General features: G+C 46.5%; 3 protein-coding genes across 3 annotated transcripts; all 3 read left to right on the forward strand.

Moving 5' to 3' along the window:
• Nucleotides 1–2,628: 2,628 nt before the first annotated feature.
• On the forward strand, nucleotides 2,629–6,004 carry LOC109827298. Its single transcript, XM_020394291.1, has 3 exons — nucleotides 2,629–2,862; nucleotides 3,868–3,980; nucleotides 4,375–6,004. The coding sequence occupies exon 3, from the start codon at nucleotides 5,003–5,005 to the stop codon at nucleotides 5,927–5,929; it is 927 nt and encodes a 308-aa protein (XP_020249880.1). The 5' UTR covers nucleotides 2,629–2,862; nucleotides 3,868–3,980; nucleotides 4,375–5,002; the 3' UTR covers nucleotides 5,930–6,004.
• A 101-nt stretch (nucleotides 6,005–6,105) lies between these two features.
• Nucleotides 6,106–6,933, forward strand: LOC109827296. The gene is made up of 2 exons (XM_020394289.1): nucleotides 6,106–6,549; nucleotides 6,641–6,933. The coding sequence occupies exons 1-2, from the start codon at nucleotides 6,225–6,227 to the stop codon at nucleotides 6,892–6,894; spliced, it is 579 nt and encodes a 192-aa protein (XP_020249878.1). The 5' UTR covers nucleotides 6,106–6,224; the 3' UTR covers nucleotides 6,895–6,933.
• On the forward strand, nucleotides 6,896–8,855 carry LOC109827297. Its single transcript, XM_020394290.1, has 7 exons — nucleotides 6,896–6,953; nucleotides 7,013–7,159; nucleotides 7,225–7,323; nucleotides 7,390–7,461; nucleotides 7,545–7,616; nucleotides 7,697–7,885; nucleotides 7,961–8,855. The coding sequence occupies exons 1-7, from the start codon at nucleotides 6,896–6,898 to the stop codon at nucleotides 8,536–8,538; spliced, it is 1,215 nt and encodes a 404-aa protein (XP_020249879.1). The 3' UTR covers nucleotides 8,539–8,855.
• The last annotated feature ends 3,729 nt before the right edge of the window (nucleotides 8,856–12,584 follow it).

The following is a 12,584-nucleotide window of genomic DNA, read 5'->3' on the forward strand; positions in this document are numbered from 1 at the left end:
GAGTAAGTGCAACGGTGGCGAGGGGATCTTGGATCTTCGATCCTGAGGGCCCGTGAGCACTCTTGGAAGATGAAATCTTCCTGTGCCTGTTTGGAGAGGCGGATCTGGAGGAGGAGGAAGAGAGGTACTCTTCAAACTTTTGTTGATCGAACTCGTATTCGATCTCTTCGTTCACCCGGATCTTGAATGCCGGTTGCGTCACGACGGCCTCGGCAGCGAGGCCGTTGGCTCCCACTGAGGGTTTAGATTTGTTTTCGTCAAAAGTTGCCTTCATCATTGATTTCATTAAACTTCAAACGTTACAAATGAATTCAAATAACGAAAATAAAAATTACAACTTTCTTGAAAATAAACACAAGATCCGTTTATCGTCTCTTGCTTGCGTGGGTCTTTAGCCTGTGACGGGGACGTCGATATCCGTGGACTACCTGGTAATCAGATCTGATCCAGAAAAATCGGGCAGAGCTTCGTCGATCCGCGAGGAGATCTAGAAACTTGAAGCGCCTATCTCGGATAAAGCGAGATATTTGCTCTTCTTAGGATTACCGACGAGGGGTAATGCTAAGGAACGGATACGGGTGATGTAGATCTGATGAAGAACTCTCTTGTGTTGAAGTGCTCGCGATCCCCAAAAAGTGAGGCCTAAGGCTTCTATTTATAGGCGACACCCCTGGGATGTCCTCAAAAATCTAGGACACCCCTGGGGTGTCCCCAAAAATTTAGGACACCCCTGGGGTGTCCTCAAAAAACTAGGACACCCCTGGGGTGTCTCCAAAAATCTAGGACACCCCTGGGGTGTCCCCAAAAATCTAGGACACCCCTGGGGCGTCCCCAAAAGTCTAGGACACCCTTGGGGCGTCCCCAAAAGTCTAGGACACCCCTGGGGCGTCCCCAAAAGTCTAGGACACCCTTGGGGCGTCCCCAAAAGTCTAGGACACCCCTGGGGCGTCCCCAAAAGTCTAGGACACCCCTTGGGGCGTCCCCAAAAGTCTAGGACACCCCTGGGGCGTCCCCAAAAGTCTAGGACATCCCTGGGGTGTCCCCAAAAGTCTAGGACACCCCTGGAGCGTCCCCAAAAATCTAGGACACCCCTGGGGAGTCCCCAAAAGTTTAGGACACCCCTGGGGCGTCCCCAAAAATCTAGGACACCCCTGGGGTGTCCCCAAAAATCTAGGACACCCCGCGGTAAATTCTTCGTCCGAACTCGGATTTTAGTGATTCGAATTGTGTTGGAATTCTGACGAAGAGTTCTATTAGCCCCGATGGTTGGATTATCTGTAGAACGAACGAGACACAAAATGCGTTGTTCTTTTTGTAAACATCGCGGGGCTCTCGATTAGCCTGTGCCTTCGTTATTCCGAAATTCTGTCAGTTCACGTAGTTCGTCGATTCACTTCAAACGTTCACCGACATCAATTGAACTCCTGTGAACCAGATGGTGACGTTCATTGTCGTTCCTTAACACTGAGCTGTTCGTGGAGACCTATAGGCAATTTTCGATGCCTACAGATACCACCTCCAAAGCGTTCCAGACTCGTTTCTTTTATAGAAGAGGCTGAAATACTTTGGATGTGATTGATCCAGCCTTCAGTCGGCGTAAAGGACCTGTAATTAGCTTCAACTTTTGGCCCCTTCGATTTTCGGTCTATTTGATGCTTTGACGAATAACCGAAGTTCTTCCGGCGCTGCGTTTATCGCTTGGCCGTCGTCGGAGTCTCAAGTCTACAGCTGATGAATTGAGTTTGGCTCGTGTCATTGAGTTGACTTTGAACTACCTTCGTCACATTGTGTTGACTTAGGGTTTTAGATCACCGTATGTTTACTTTTTGCCGCAACGCGTTGACTGGCGTTGACCTAGGGTTACGCGTTGACCGGCGTTGACCCTAGGGTTTCGAACGTCGAATGTTGACTTTTTGGTCGCAACGCGTTGACTGGCGTTAACCTAGGGTTACGCGTTGACCGGCGTTGACCAGCGTTGACCCTAGGGTTTCGAACGTCGAATGTTGACTTTTTGGTCGCAACGCGTTGACGGGCGTTGACCTAGGGTTACGCGTTGACCGACGTTGACCCTAGGGTTTCGAACGTCATACGTTGACTTTTTTTGGTCGCAACACGTTGACTGGCGTTGACCTAGGGTTACGCGTTGACCGGCGTTGACCCTAGGGTTTCGAATCAACCTGAGGAGAACCAGTTTATACTTGTGTACTCCTGGGAGTTTCGGGAATTAGTTTAGCCTCGTGTACCCGTCGGAGGTTGACGGGTTATCCTTAAGAATATCATACATAATATTTTCCAGGAACTTCCCGTCAATTGTGAGACATAGTTTAGACTCGTACTCTCATTGGAGTATAAATACGAGTGTTGAATACGTCGTAAAAATATCTGAAAAGGGGATCAAAGTGTATATAAATTATCCCCAAGTCTTTCTACACGTTCGAGCCAACATTTCGTACCTCGTACGCGTGTGAACCATCAAAAAAAGATTTAATCCGGTTCGGTTCATGCCGGTTTGAATTGGTTCGGGTCATGTGGGTTCGGTCCAACCAAAAACAAAAAAAAAATCCACTTACAAAAAAGAAAAAGAAAACCCATCCCCCTCTTCTTCTTTTCTTTCCTTCGGTTCCTGCAGTTCCGCCTCCCCCCCTCATTTTTTTTTTCGGTTTTTTGACCTCTTTTATCCCCAAGAACTCTCCTTCTTCAAGTCCTCCAAATCTCTCTTCTTCAAGGATCCTTCTCCTCTCTAGGATAAAAAAACCCCTCAAGAGCTCTTGGACTTGGCCGAATTTGTCATCTCTTCAAAAGCTAGGGTTTGGGATTTTGAGATTTTCTTCTCCTTCAAGCTCCAACCTTCTTGGAACTCAGGTAAGTTTCTCCTCATGGCTTCCATTCACTTGCTTTGATTTTTTTAGTTAATTCCCTAAGTTTTAATTCAATGATTGAAAACCCTAGTTCTTCGAATTGGGGAAAAACCGAAATTAGATTGGGATGATGGCCGAATTTTGGATTTTGTTGCGGGCATTTGTGTAAAGAACTGAAGTTTTTTTATTAGAACTCTTTGTTAGTCGAAATTTTCACTGTTCATAGCCAAAAATTACTGTTCATGGCCGAAATTGGAGGGGGCTTTTGTGTAAAAAGATGGACTAAACTTTGAGGGGGTTATGTGCAAATTTTGAAGCCAAAACTTGAGGGGGGTTATATGTAAAAGAGGGCTACAATTTGAGGGGGTTATGTGCAAATTTTCGGCTGAAATTTTGGGGGGTGTATGTGTGAATTTGGGATTGAACTTTGAGGGGGTTATATGCAAAAGAGGGCTACAATTTGAGGGGGTTATGTGTAAATATGGTTCAATGTGGTTTGAGGGGTTTATTTGCAAAAGAGCAACCCACAAAATATATAGGGGGTTTATTTGCAAAAGGACTGGAATTTTAGGGCTGAAATTCCAAAAGTTTAGATCACAAACCTACGACCAAAGTTTTGATAAAAGCATGTGGAAACCAAACCGAAATTTGTGGAGGGGTCTATATGCAAAATTGGCTAAATTCTACAAAAGGGCTTATTTGCAAAATTAACCAAAATTGTAGGGTATCGGGGGTGCTATATGATCAGATATGATGACCATGACCCAACTCGAGCGTGTTCTTGACCCGAATTTAGCCTTGAACACGAGAGGTATTTTGGGTATTTCATCAAAATTTATCGCGAAAATGACAATCATTGTTTCGCATGCACGAAATTTGTAGGTTTAATTAGACTTCAACTATAAAATCCTGTTTATACATAGGATTTTAATTAAAGTTCTTAATTTCCCTTTTAAATTTCGCGTATTCATACTTTAGATTGTATCTGACTTGCTGCTTTTCATTGCAGGTTTTCGATGCCTCCACGCCGATCTCGACTTCCTAGGAGTCGATCCCATTCGCAGCCTAGCGAGGGAGAAGTTCCCGCAGCATCCTCCCCTCCAGCAGCTTCCTTTTTTGGGGGTGGGGAATTTTTTTATTTTTGTATCCCCGATTGATCCCTTCGCGGGTCATGAAGGAAGAACCGACACCCTCCTTCGCGGGGGTCGAGGTTTCGGACTTGGTGGTTTTGTCATACCCTCGTTTGGCCCCTTCGCGGGTCATTCGGGAAGGGCCGACACCCTCCTTCGCGGGGGTCGAGGTTTCGGACTTGCTTTGCTTGGCTAATTTAAGTCTTCTGGTATATTGGGGCGATTTTGTGTCGTCCTACACCTTATAGGTCGGTGTATGTTACCACGTTATTTACGTGATGATGCATACCGTTCTTCCAGTGTAGGACACTCAAAATCGTCTCTCCAATTATCTCGTGACTGATCTTATCTCGCTTTTTATGAGCTTTCTGACTCTATCCTTGCAGTCGAGTTCCCTGCGGGCAGCCTTCCCCCTCATGCTAATACTGGTTGTAGCCGGGAGGTCTTCTCTTCAGCTTTCATCAGGCAGGCCGTTAGTCCACTCCCTTAGTTTGACAGAGATCGCTCTGACGAATCCTGTCGTTTGATACGGGATGGAGGGCGTCATTGCTTACGCCAGCTGATTACGGACGCCTCCTTCACTGCAGATTCTACTTCCACTCAGACTTTAAAGAAGCCCGGTTTTCTATTCGGTGATCACGCGGAGGATCCTACTACGTTGACTCTTACCGATGAGCATTGGCTGAATCTTCATGAGGGAGCTCTCCTGTATATTCCCTCCATTCCTCGTCAATATTCTTTCACCCATTTGGAGGGACAGGCCGTGGAGCGACATATGTCTTGGCCTCTTACCTATGATGCTGAGCGAGTTCAGTGCGGATATACCTCTCATCATAAGATTCCTGGTTCTACTGGGTATCATGATATCCGCGGTCTTCGACCATGGATTATGGGTCTTGACACTGCACCCCTAGGCGAGGTTTCAGCAGCTGCTCCTACTGTGAAGAATCGTCTGGCTTATCTTGGGAGAAGGATTTGAAGAGCAGCGGATTGTATGCACCTATACGGGCCACCATGTACGGACTTCCGGTCAGCTGCCGCCATTTCTTGGCGTTGTTGGAGACATACATGCCCGACAGTAACACGTTCATGACCAGCGGCGGAGAGTTAGGGTTGGCCTTACATGAGATGTATCAGGTTTCTGGTCTTCCAATGGGGGATTGTCCATTTCAGGAGTACTTTCCCTCGAACCAGCAGTTGGGGTGGTTGAAGAAGGATACTCCTGACATGCATGATACTCTTTGGGACCTCACTTGTCATTATTATACCTCCTTGATCGAGATTTCTCCTCCAGCGAAGAAGAAAAGACAAATCAGCTTGAAGCAGTTTGCTGTCTATCTGTTCCCTAATTTGGAGGGCGACTCCGGCGAGCCCCTTCGTGAGTTAGATATCCTGACCCCTACCGCCATTAATGAGTTGATGGAGAAGGTTGAGGCTCGTTCTTATACCATTGCCCGTGCTGAGGGAGCTTTTCCTGTAGGAACCAAGTTTCGTTCGTTTCTCCGCCGTGCACAGAAGTCCATCGAGCCCCGGACTCTGCTAGCAGGCTACCTTGCTCTCTGGTTGAAGAAGTGTGTTGTTCCCTACCGGTCTTTAGACGCCTTACCTCTCGAGGTGCTCTTCCCCGCAGTTCAGCTAGCTTATGGGAGGGAGCTTTCACTGCTCCCAGCGATGATTGCCGGCATCCATTGCGGGCTTAGGTATCTGGTCAGTGGTTTTACACAGGTGGGTTCTAAACCATCGACCGAGCTTACTTGTCCGAAGGTCGAGCTTCCTTATGCGTATCTGATGGCGTGGCTCGTTCTTCATCGTCCTGACTTGATGTCGGCGCCCAGCGTTGTTGATGTCCCCGTTCCTTTCGTGCAGCTGTTGGAGAGGAGCAGATGGCTCGGGAAGAAATTCGGCGATGCACAACGAGATCTTCAAGTTCGCAAGAGCTAGGAGTTCTTCAAGTGTTTTCCCCACTTTTCGGGTCGCTATGGTGATGTGCTGACTGATGAGGAGAAACCTAGAACTAATCGGACTGCTCTCGACGTTGGTTGTTTCCACTGGTTAGTGAACATCCATGTTGGGTATCTCGTTCTCCGGGTGAAGAATCATTGCCACATAGAGCCTTACCTTCCTTGCCGTTTTGCTCGTCAGTTCGGTTACGACCAACTATATGTTGGGAATCCGAGCCGTGGTTTGAAGGTTGAGGGGGGGGCTTATTGATGGCGTACGGGCATGGCTATGGACTATGGTGGGCTGCACCGGAGCCCACTTTGCTCTTCCTTCATATAGGCGTAAGCCGATGATTACTTTCCTCAGTTGTAAGTGGTTCCTCTCCGCCAATGAATCCATAGGTGTGAGGAGTCTTTCAGAGTTAGAGTCTGAGCACTCGGTCCAGGTCGCTATGATGGCTGCTCGTAAAGCCGAGCTTGCTCAGAAACAAAAGAGGAAGTCTGCCAAACCTCCTCTCTCAAGCAAAGACGATGAAGAGCTCCTTCCTACTGACGATGATGAAAAGACTTCTGAGGAGGAGTATGTGGATATAGATATCGACCAAGAAGAACTTGATGCAGGTTTGTCATACTCTTTGATCCTCTTTCTCAACTTCAATTGATATCAACGAAAGATCTGGTTCATTTAATGAAATAATCCTTATCATTTCAGGTAGGACAGCCGACGACCATGAGTCGCTCGCTTCCCGTCGTGCGAGATTCAGGCCTGGTGGCCAAGCTCCTACCCAGGTTGATACACGTGGCCAGTCCACGCACGAACGACCCGTTGGTTCTATGAGGGGTGATATTCCAAAAAAGAAAAAGATCGCTCATAAACCACACGTTGGTCAGCGCTCCTATGAAGTGGATTTAGGAGACTTCGCCGACAGGGAGGAAGGTAATACTTCGTCGTTTTCATTGCTTTAAGATGACTTACCTTCTGGGATTCGTAATCATGTTTTATGTTCCAGGGTACTATGACGAGGGCGAGCTTCCACCGGACCCCGTATTCCCTGATTCTGATAATATGGATAACTTCATGCAGCAAATGTGGGTTCTCTGGGTATCGATCTAAACATTGATCTTGGACAGGTGAATAGTGTTGAGCCCACCGTTCCATATTCAGGTATATCTACATCCGATGATACCCTCCTCAAACATGGGGAAAGAGAATCTTCTGTTCTTGCTGCAGGTATTTCTGAGCTTTCCCTTCTTCCTTATCTTCTTATACATACCTCCAACATTTAGGTTGTCCAGGTTCCTCGGGACCCGACGCTGGATTATTAGCCGATATGTTGGCTGAGCAGGCCACCAGAAGAACCGTGGGACCACCCTTTGAGAGTGATTCATTCACAGGTATATATCTGATTCCCTTCATCTTGCCTGATCTTTTGTCTGACTAACGAAGGATTAATATTACAGCGCCAGTCATTGGGATTAACCCAATATCGATTCCCGGCATATCTAGCTTACCTCGGAGTGACGGACTTGCAGGTACGCATACGATTTAGGGACATCGTACTCCTCTTTCATTTATCTGATTTTTTTTTTTGACTAATAAAGGGGTGTAATCATAGGACCAGCCATTAGGACTGATACCTTTATGACTCCTGGTATCCCTCTTGCATCTGAGGACGATGGACTTACAGGTATGCATACGATCTCGTCATCCCGATTTTCCTTATTTGTCTAAATTTTTATTTTGACTAATAAAGAAGTGTAACTATAGGACCAGCCGTTGTGCCTGATGCCACTACAGTTTCTGGGACTGATAGTTTGCCTGAGAGCGGTGTCTTTCCGCCACAGCCGAGAGGTATGATCGATTTGCCTACAGGGGTTGATATATCCTCCATGACTACTCCTGCAGTTACTTCGGAACCTGTCGGATCTCAGCCCGAGGGGACCTCCGTTGGCATTGGTATGCTCGGAATTTGCCCTTAAGTTTTCTTATCATATTTGATAATCTCTTAGCCTTCCACACTGTTACTTGCAGGATCTCGATCATCTCTATATGAGCATGTTCACGCCCTCCTGGCCGATACCGATCCAGACAGAGACATTTTCCGTACAGACCTCGGCTTTTTTACCGCCTTTTTTAACGGCATGATCGAGAAACTGCTTCATCGAGGATATTGTTTTGATCAGTTCAGGCGTTCCTTTTCTCGTCACATGATGATGTTTAGAGAAGAAGGGTATCCAGAGTTGGCCGATTCCTTCACCGCCGATCTTGCTGTTCTGGAGTCGGAGATCCGAGAGTTGAAGGAGCTGAAGGCCAGTGGGGTTTCTTCCTTCGTGTCCTCTCAGATGGAGCATAGGCTGACACAGTGGCGCGACCTGAGATCTTCCATCGGCAGCGAGCTTCAGTCACATGAGCGTTCAGTTGCGCAGCTGATGGCTACCGTGGCGAGGAGGGATACAGATAGGGCCGAGCTACTCCGCTCTATGGATTCCGGGCGCGAGGAAGTGGCTAGGTTGAAGGAGGCTTTGAAGCGCGCCGAGGAGTCCCTTACTGTCATTGCAGAAGACCTGTCTGGAGTAGAGTATTCTCGTGGAAGGCTCTCGAGAAGCTAGGATCTACACAGGAGAGACTGATGAAGCTGAAGGATGAAGCCGCGAAGATCTTAAGCAGTTCCGAAGCCTCTGTCCGAGCTAATCTGCAGGCAGAACTTGAGCAGAGCTATGTAGACAGGCTTTCTAGTTTAGAGTCACATGTTCTTAGCCGTCAGTTGCCTTCGGGCTAACGAGCTTTTTATTATATGCTTTTGACTTGATCTATTACTAGAGACTCCGCATTTGCTTCTTTCATGATATTTCTTTATTTACTTTGAACCCAGCAATGATAAAATTTATAGGATTTTTGGCAAACCCCCAGCCATCAACGGGTTTGATATGTCTTTACCGATTACCGTTTGAATCGGACTAGCATGTGAATTATTAAAACCCGTCTCACATGTGTAACGTTGTGCTAAGAAAATCGCTTTTCTTAGACTTGATGCTATGATTTTGAATACATAGGCTTAACTATTTCTTATAGGGAAAAGGTACCCCGCGCCGCGTATTAAACGACGACTTATCCCTTCTTAGGCTTCGGGATAAAATTCCCTAGGTTTAGACCCTGGTGTCTTTTTCGATCGGCGAAAGACTAAACCGGCAATGTGTGTTAGACATAGACTTTGGGATTTTTGGCAAACCCCCAGCCTTCAACGGGTTTGATGTGCCTTTACCGATCACCGTTTGAATCGGGCTAGCATGCGGATTGTCTAAATCCGTTCCGCATGTAACGTTGTGCTAAGAGAGTGAATTCTCTAAGACTTTGTGCTATGATTTTGAATACATAGGCTTCGCCCTTGTTACGGGAATAGGCTACACGGCAACACGTGTTAGGTGTTGACTCATCCCTACTTAGGCTTCAGGATAAAATTCCCCAAGTTTAGACCTTGGTGTCTTTTTCAATCGGTGAAAGACTAAACCGGCGACGCATGTTAGGCGTAGACTTACCTCTATTTAGGAGTTGAGATAAAATTCCCCGTGCACAAAAGTGCACGGATTGGAAGTTGGGAATTGTATCCTTTATCAGAATAAAGACGGATTGGGAAACGGGAGAGGAAGAATTTTATATTCTATCTCCCGGGACTAAAGAGGAAGAATTTTATATTCTATCTACAGTCAGAAAGGAAACTCAAGGTGGGATCTCCACCCCCAGAATCCGAAAAGATGAAACTAAGAGTGGGATCTCCACTCCGAGAATCGGAAAAGTTCAAACGGCCCTAACTTTTATAGGATTGGTCATTTGAATCAAAGAATCCCTCATTTATTGAGGGGAAAGCCCAATTTCGACCCTAACTTTTATAGGTTTGGTGGAAAAAGGAACAAAAGCGGATTTTCGTTTATCGAAAAGGAATGACTCGGTCTTAGTCTTAACTACTTGTAGACTTGACTAAGTGAGCTCGGGAACAATCCTAACTTTTATAGGTTTGATTGTTCAGATTGAAAGTGGATCTCTCGTTCATGGAAAGAATCGAGAGAGGAATTTGGCTCTGGCCCTAACTTTTATAGGTTCGACCTGAAAGCAAAGAAAGTGGAATACAGGCAGGGATGAAAATGCCAACTCGTATTATCACTTAAAGGAGGACTTTAATGCTAGGTGATTAGGACCTAACATATTGAGTCTGAGAAATGCCAATGACTGGCAGATAGAAATTTTGGTGAATCCACCGTCGATTAATTTGATCAGCAGATGGTTTGGTGAGGAAAGATCAACCTATCAGAGGATTGGATCTCATCTCACAAATATAACTCATAAGAGTTAGAGAATTTGACAATAAGAAGAAACATTCCGACATTCAGAGTTCGAACGTGGATTTCTTATTCATCACTTCTACAGTGACTGGGTTATCCCTAAGAATACCACATCTTCTGGGAACTTCCCGATACATTGGTTATCCTGAAGATACTAAGGATAGTATTTTTTCAGGAACTTGCCGTTTATCGGCATCATAAGCTGGTCGCCGTCCTTGGTGACTAGGCGATATGCGCCACTCGAGTAAACTGTCTCTACTACGAATGACCCTTCCCATTTGGGTTCAAATTTGCCTTTCTTCTTGGAGTTAAGGATCATCGGCCGTCTTTCAGTTAAGACCAAATCCCCTTCCTTAAAACTCCTTTGTCGAACATTTTTGTCGAAGACTCGAGTAATTCTAGCTTGGTAAAACTCAATATGCTGTTGAGCTTCCAGGCGCTTTTCATCGAGCCTCTCGAGTTCTTCGAGGTGTTTCTGATGTTGTTCTTCGGTCGTCATCTGGGTTGCAAGAGCGATCCGAAGAGACGGAATTTGGATTTCCAAAGGGAGAACGGCTTCACATCCGTACACCAATGAATATGGGGTTGCGCCGGTCGGTGTACGCACCGTGGTACGATAGGCCCATAGAGCCGCGCCGAGCTTGTCATCCCAATCCCGCTTGTTATTCTTCACGATTTTTGACAAGAGCTTTATGATAGTCTTGTTGAAGGCTTCAGCTAATCCATTTGCCGTAGGATTATAAGCCGTTGACGAGATATCCTGAATTTTAAACTTTTCGCAGAACCTTATGAAGGCGTTGCTGACAAATTGAGGACCGTTGTCATGTATGATTCGTCTTGGAACACCATACCTATAGATGATATGGTGCTTGATGAATGCAATGACATTACTTCTCTGAGTGGAACTGCTTCAGCCCATTTGGAGAAGTAATCGGTAATTGCCAGGATGAACCGGTCACCTTTGACTGATGGGGGATTTATAGGGCCAACAATGTCCATTCCCCAAGTCTCGAACGGCCATGACGTAACAGAAGGATGTAGATGCTCCGGAGGTTGGTGCATGTAATTCACATGTATTTGACATGCATCACACTTTCGGGCATACGTGACTGCATCACTCATCATGGAAGGCCAAAAATACCCCATTCTTCTGATGCGATCATAAAGCTTGGGGCCAGGTAAGGATGTAGATGCTCCGGAGGTTGGTGCATGTAATTCACATGTATTTGACATGCACCACACTTTCGGGCATACGTGACTGCATCACTCATCATGGAAGGCCAAAAATACCCCATTCTTCTGATGCGATCATAAAGCTTGGGGCCAGGTTGGTGTGCGCCACACTCTCCTTCGTGTGCCTCCCTAAGGACTTCTTCAGCCTCTTTCGCCGATAAGCAACGCAATAGCAAACCATCGTACCCCCTGCGGTACAACGTTCGATTCTCCGTGTTATAGTAGAATCTTGGTGCTCTTCGTCGGATCGACTCTCTTTCCTTCACATCTTCTGGCAAGATTCCATGCAAGACGTAGTCGATGATGGGGAAACGCCAATCTCGTGGTTCGAACTCGACTTGAGTAGCGTGTACCTCTTGAACCTCTTCTTCCTTGGCATCTTCATCGTAAAGCGGCACTAAGAGTTGGTGAGTTCTTACCGTAACAAACTGCTCTGCTTCGGGAGGTTGTGCCAGAGATAGACTGCATATTCTCCTTGGACTTGCTTGACTATTAGCTGAGAATCGCCGAAAGCCTCGAGATACTCAACCCCCAGCTCCTTAGCGAAATTGAGTCCTATAATCAATGCGTTATACTCTGCTACATTATTCGAGCATGGCTCGGTTAGCGAGTAGGCTCGAGGCATCACATGTTTTCCTGGGGAAACTAAGACAACTCCCACTCCGGAAGAAATCTTAGACCTCCCAGGAGCACCTGTGACAATAGCTGCTCGGGAAGCGCCATCGAAGTACAAACGCCATACTTGTTGGTGCGAAGTTGCGAGCGAAATTGAGTCCTATAATCAATGCGTTATACTCTGCTACATTATTCGAGCATGGCTCGGTTAGCGAGTAGGCTCGAGGCATCACATGTTTTCCTGGGGAAACTAAGACAACTCCCACTCCGGAAGAAATCTTAGACCTTCCAGGAGCACCTGTGACAATAGCTGCTCGGGAAGCGCCATCGAAGTACAAACGCCATACTTGTTGGTGCGAAGTTGCGTTGACTTCGTGGGCTTCGTCGGGTAGATCGTCATATATCTCGGCGGTGTCCGTAGTTGGATTAGCTGCCAGGAGAGCACAGATGGCCTGCCCTTTTACCGACTT

This window comes from Asparagus officinalis, unplaced genomic scaffold, assembly GCF_001876935.1.
Source record: "Asparagus officinalis unplaced genomic scaffold, Aspof.V1 AsparagusV1_Un112, whole genome shotgun sequence".
NCBI lineage: Eukaryota > Viridiplantae > Streptophyta > Magnoliopsida > Asparagales > Asparagaceae > Asparagus > Asparagus officinalis.

What these genes read in the sequence shown, in the direction of transcription:
- LOC109827298 (XM_020394291.1), top strand. Translation starts at nt 5,003, where the DNA reads ATGTACGGACTTCCGGTCAGCTGCCGCCATTTCTTGGCGTTGTTGGAG.
- LOC109827296 (XM_020394289.1), top strand. Translation starts at nt 6,225, where the DNA reads ATGGTGGGCTGCACCGGAGCCCACTTTGCTCTTCCTTCATATAGGCGT. An exon ending in CCAAGAAGAACTTGATGCAG is followed by an intron (nt 6,550 to 6,640) that starts GTTTGTCATACT and finishes TTATCATTTCAG; the next exon opens with GTAGGACAGCCGACGACCAT.
- LOC109827297 (XM_020394290.1), top strand. Translation starts at nt 6,896, where the DNA reads ATGACTTACCTTCTGGGATTCGTAATCATGTTTTATGTTCCAGGGTAC. An exon ending in TCCAGGGTACTATGACGAGG is followed by an intron (nt 6,954 to 7,012) that starts GCGAGCTTCCAC and finishes AACTTCATGCAG; the next exon opens with CAAATGTGGGTTCTCTGGGT. An exon ending in TGAGAGTGATTCATTCACAG is followed by an intron (nt 7,324 to 7,389) that starts GTATATATCTGA and finishes TTAATATTACAG; the next exon opens with CGCCAGTCATTGGGATTAAC.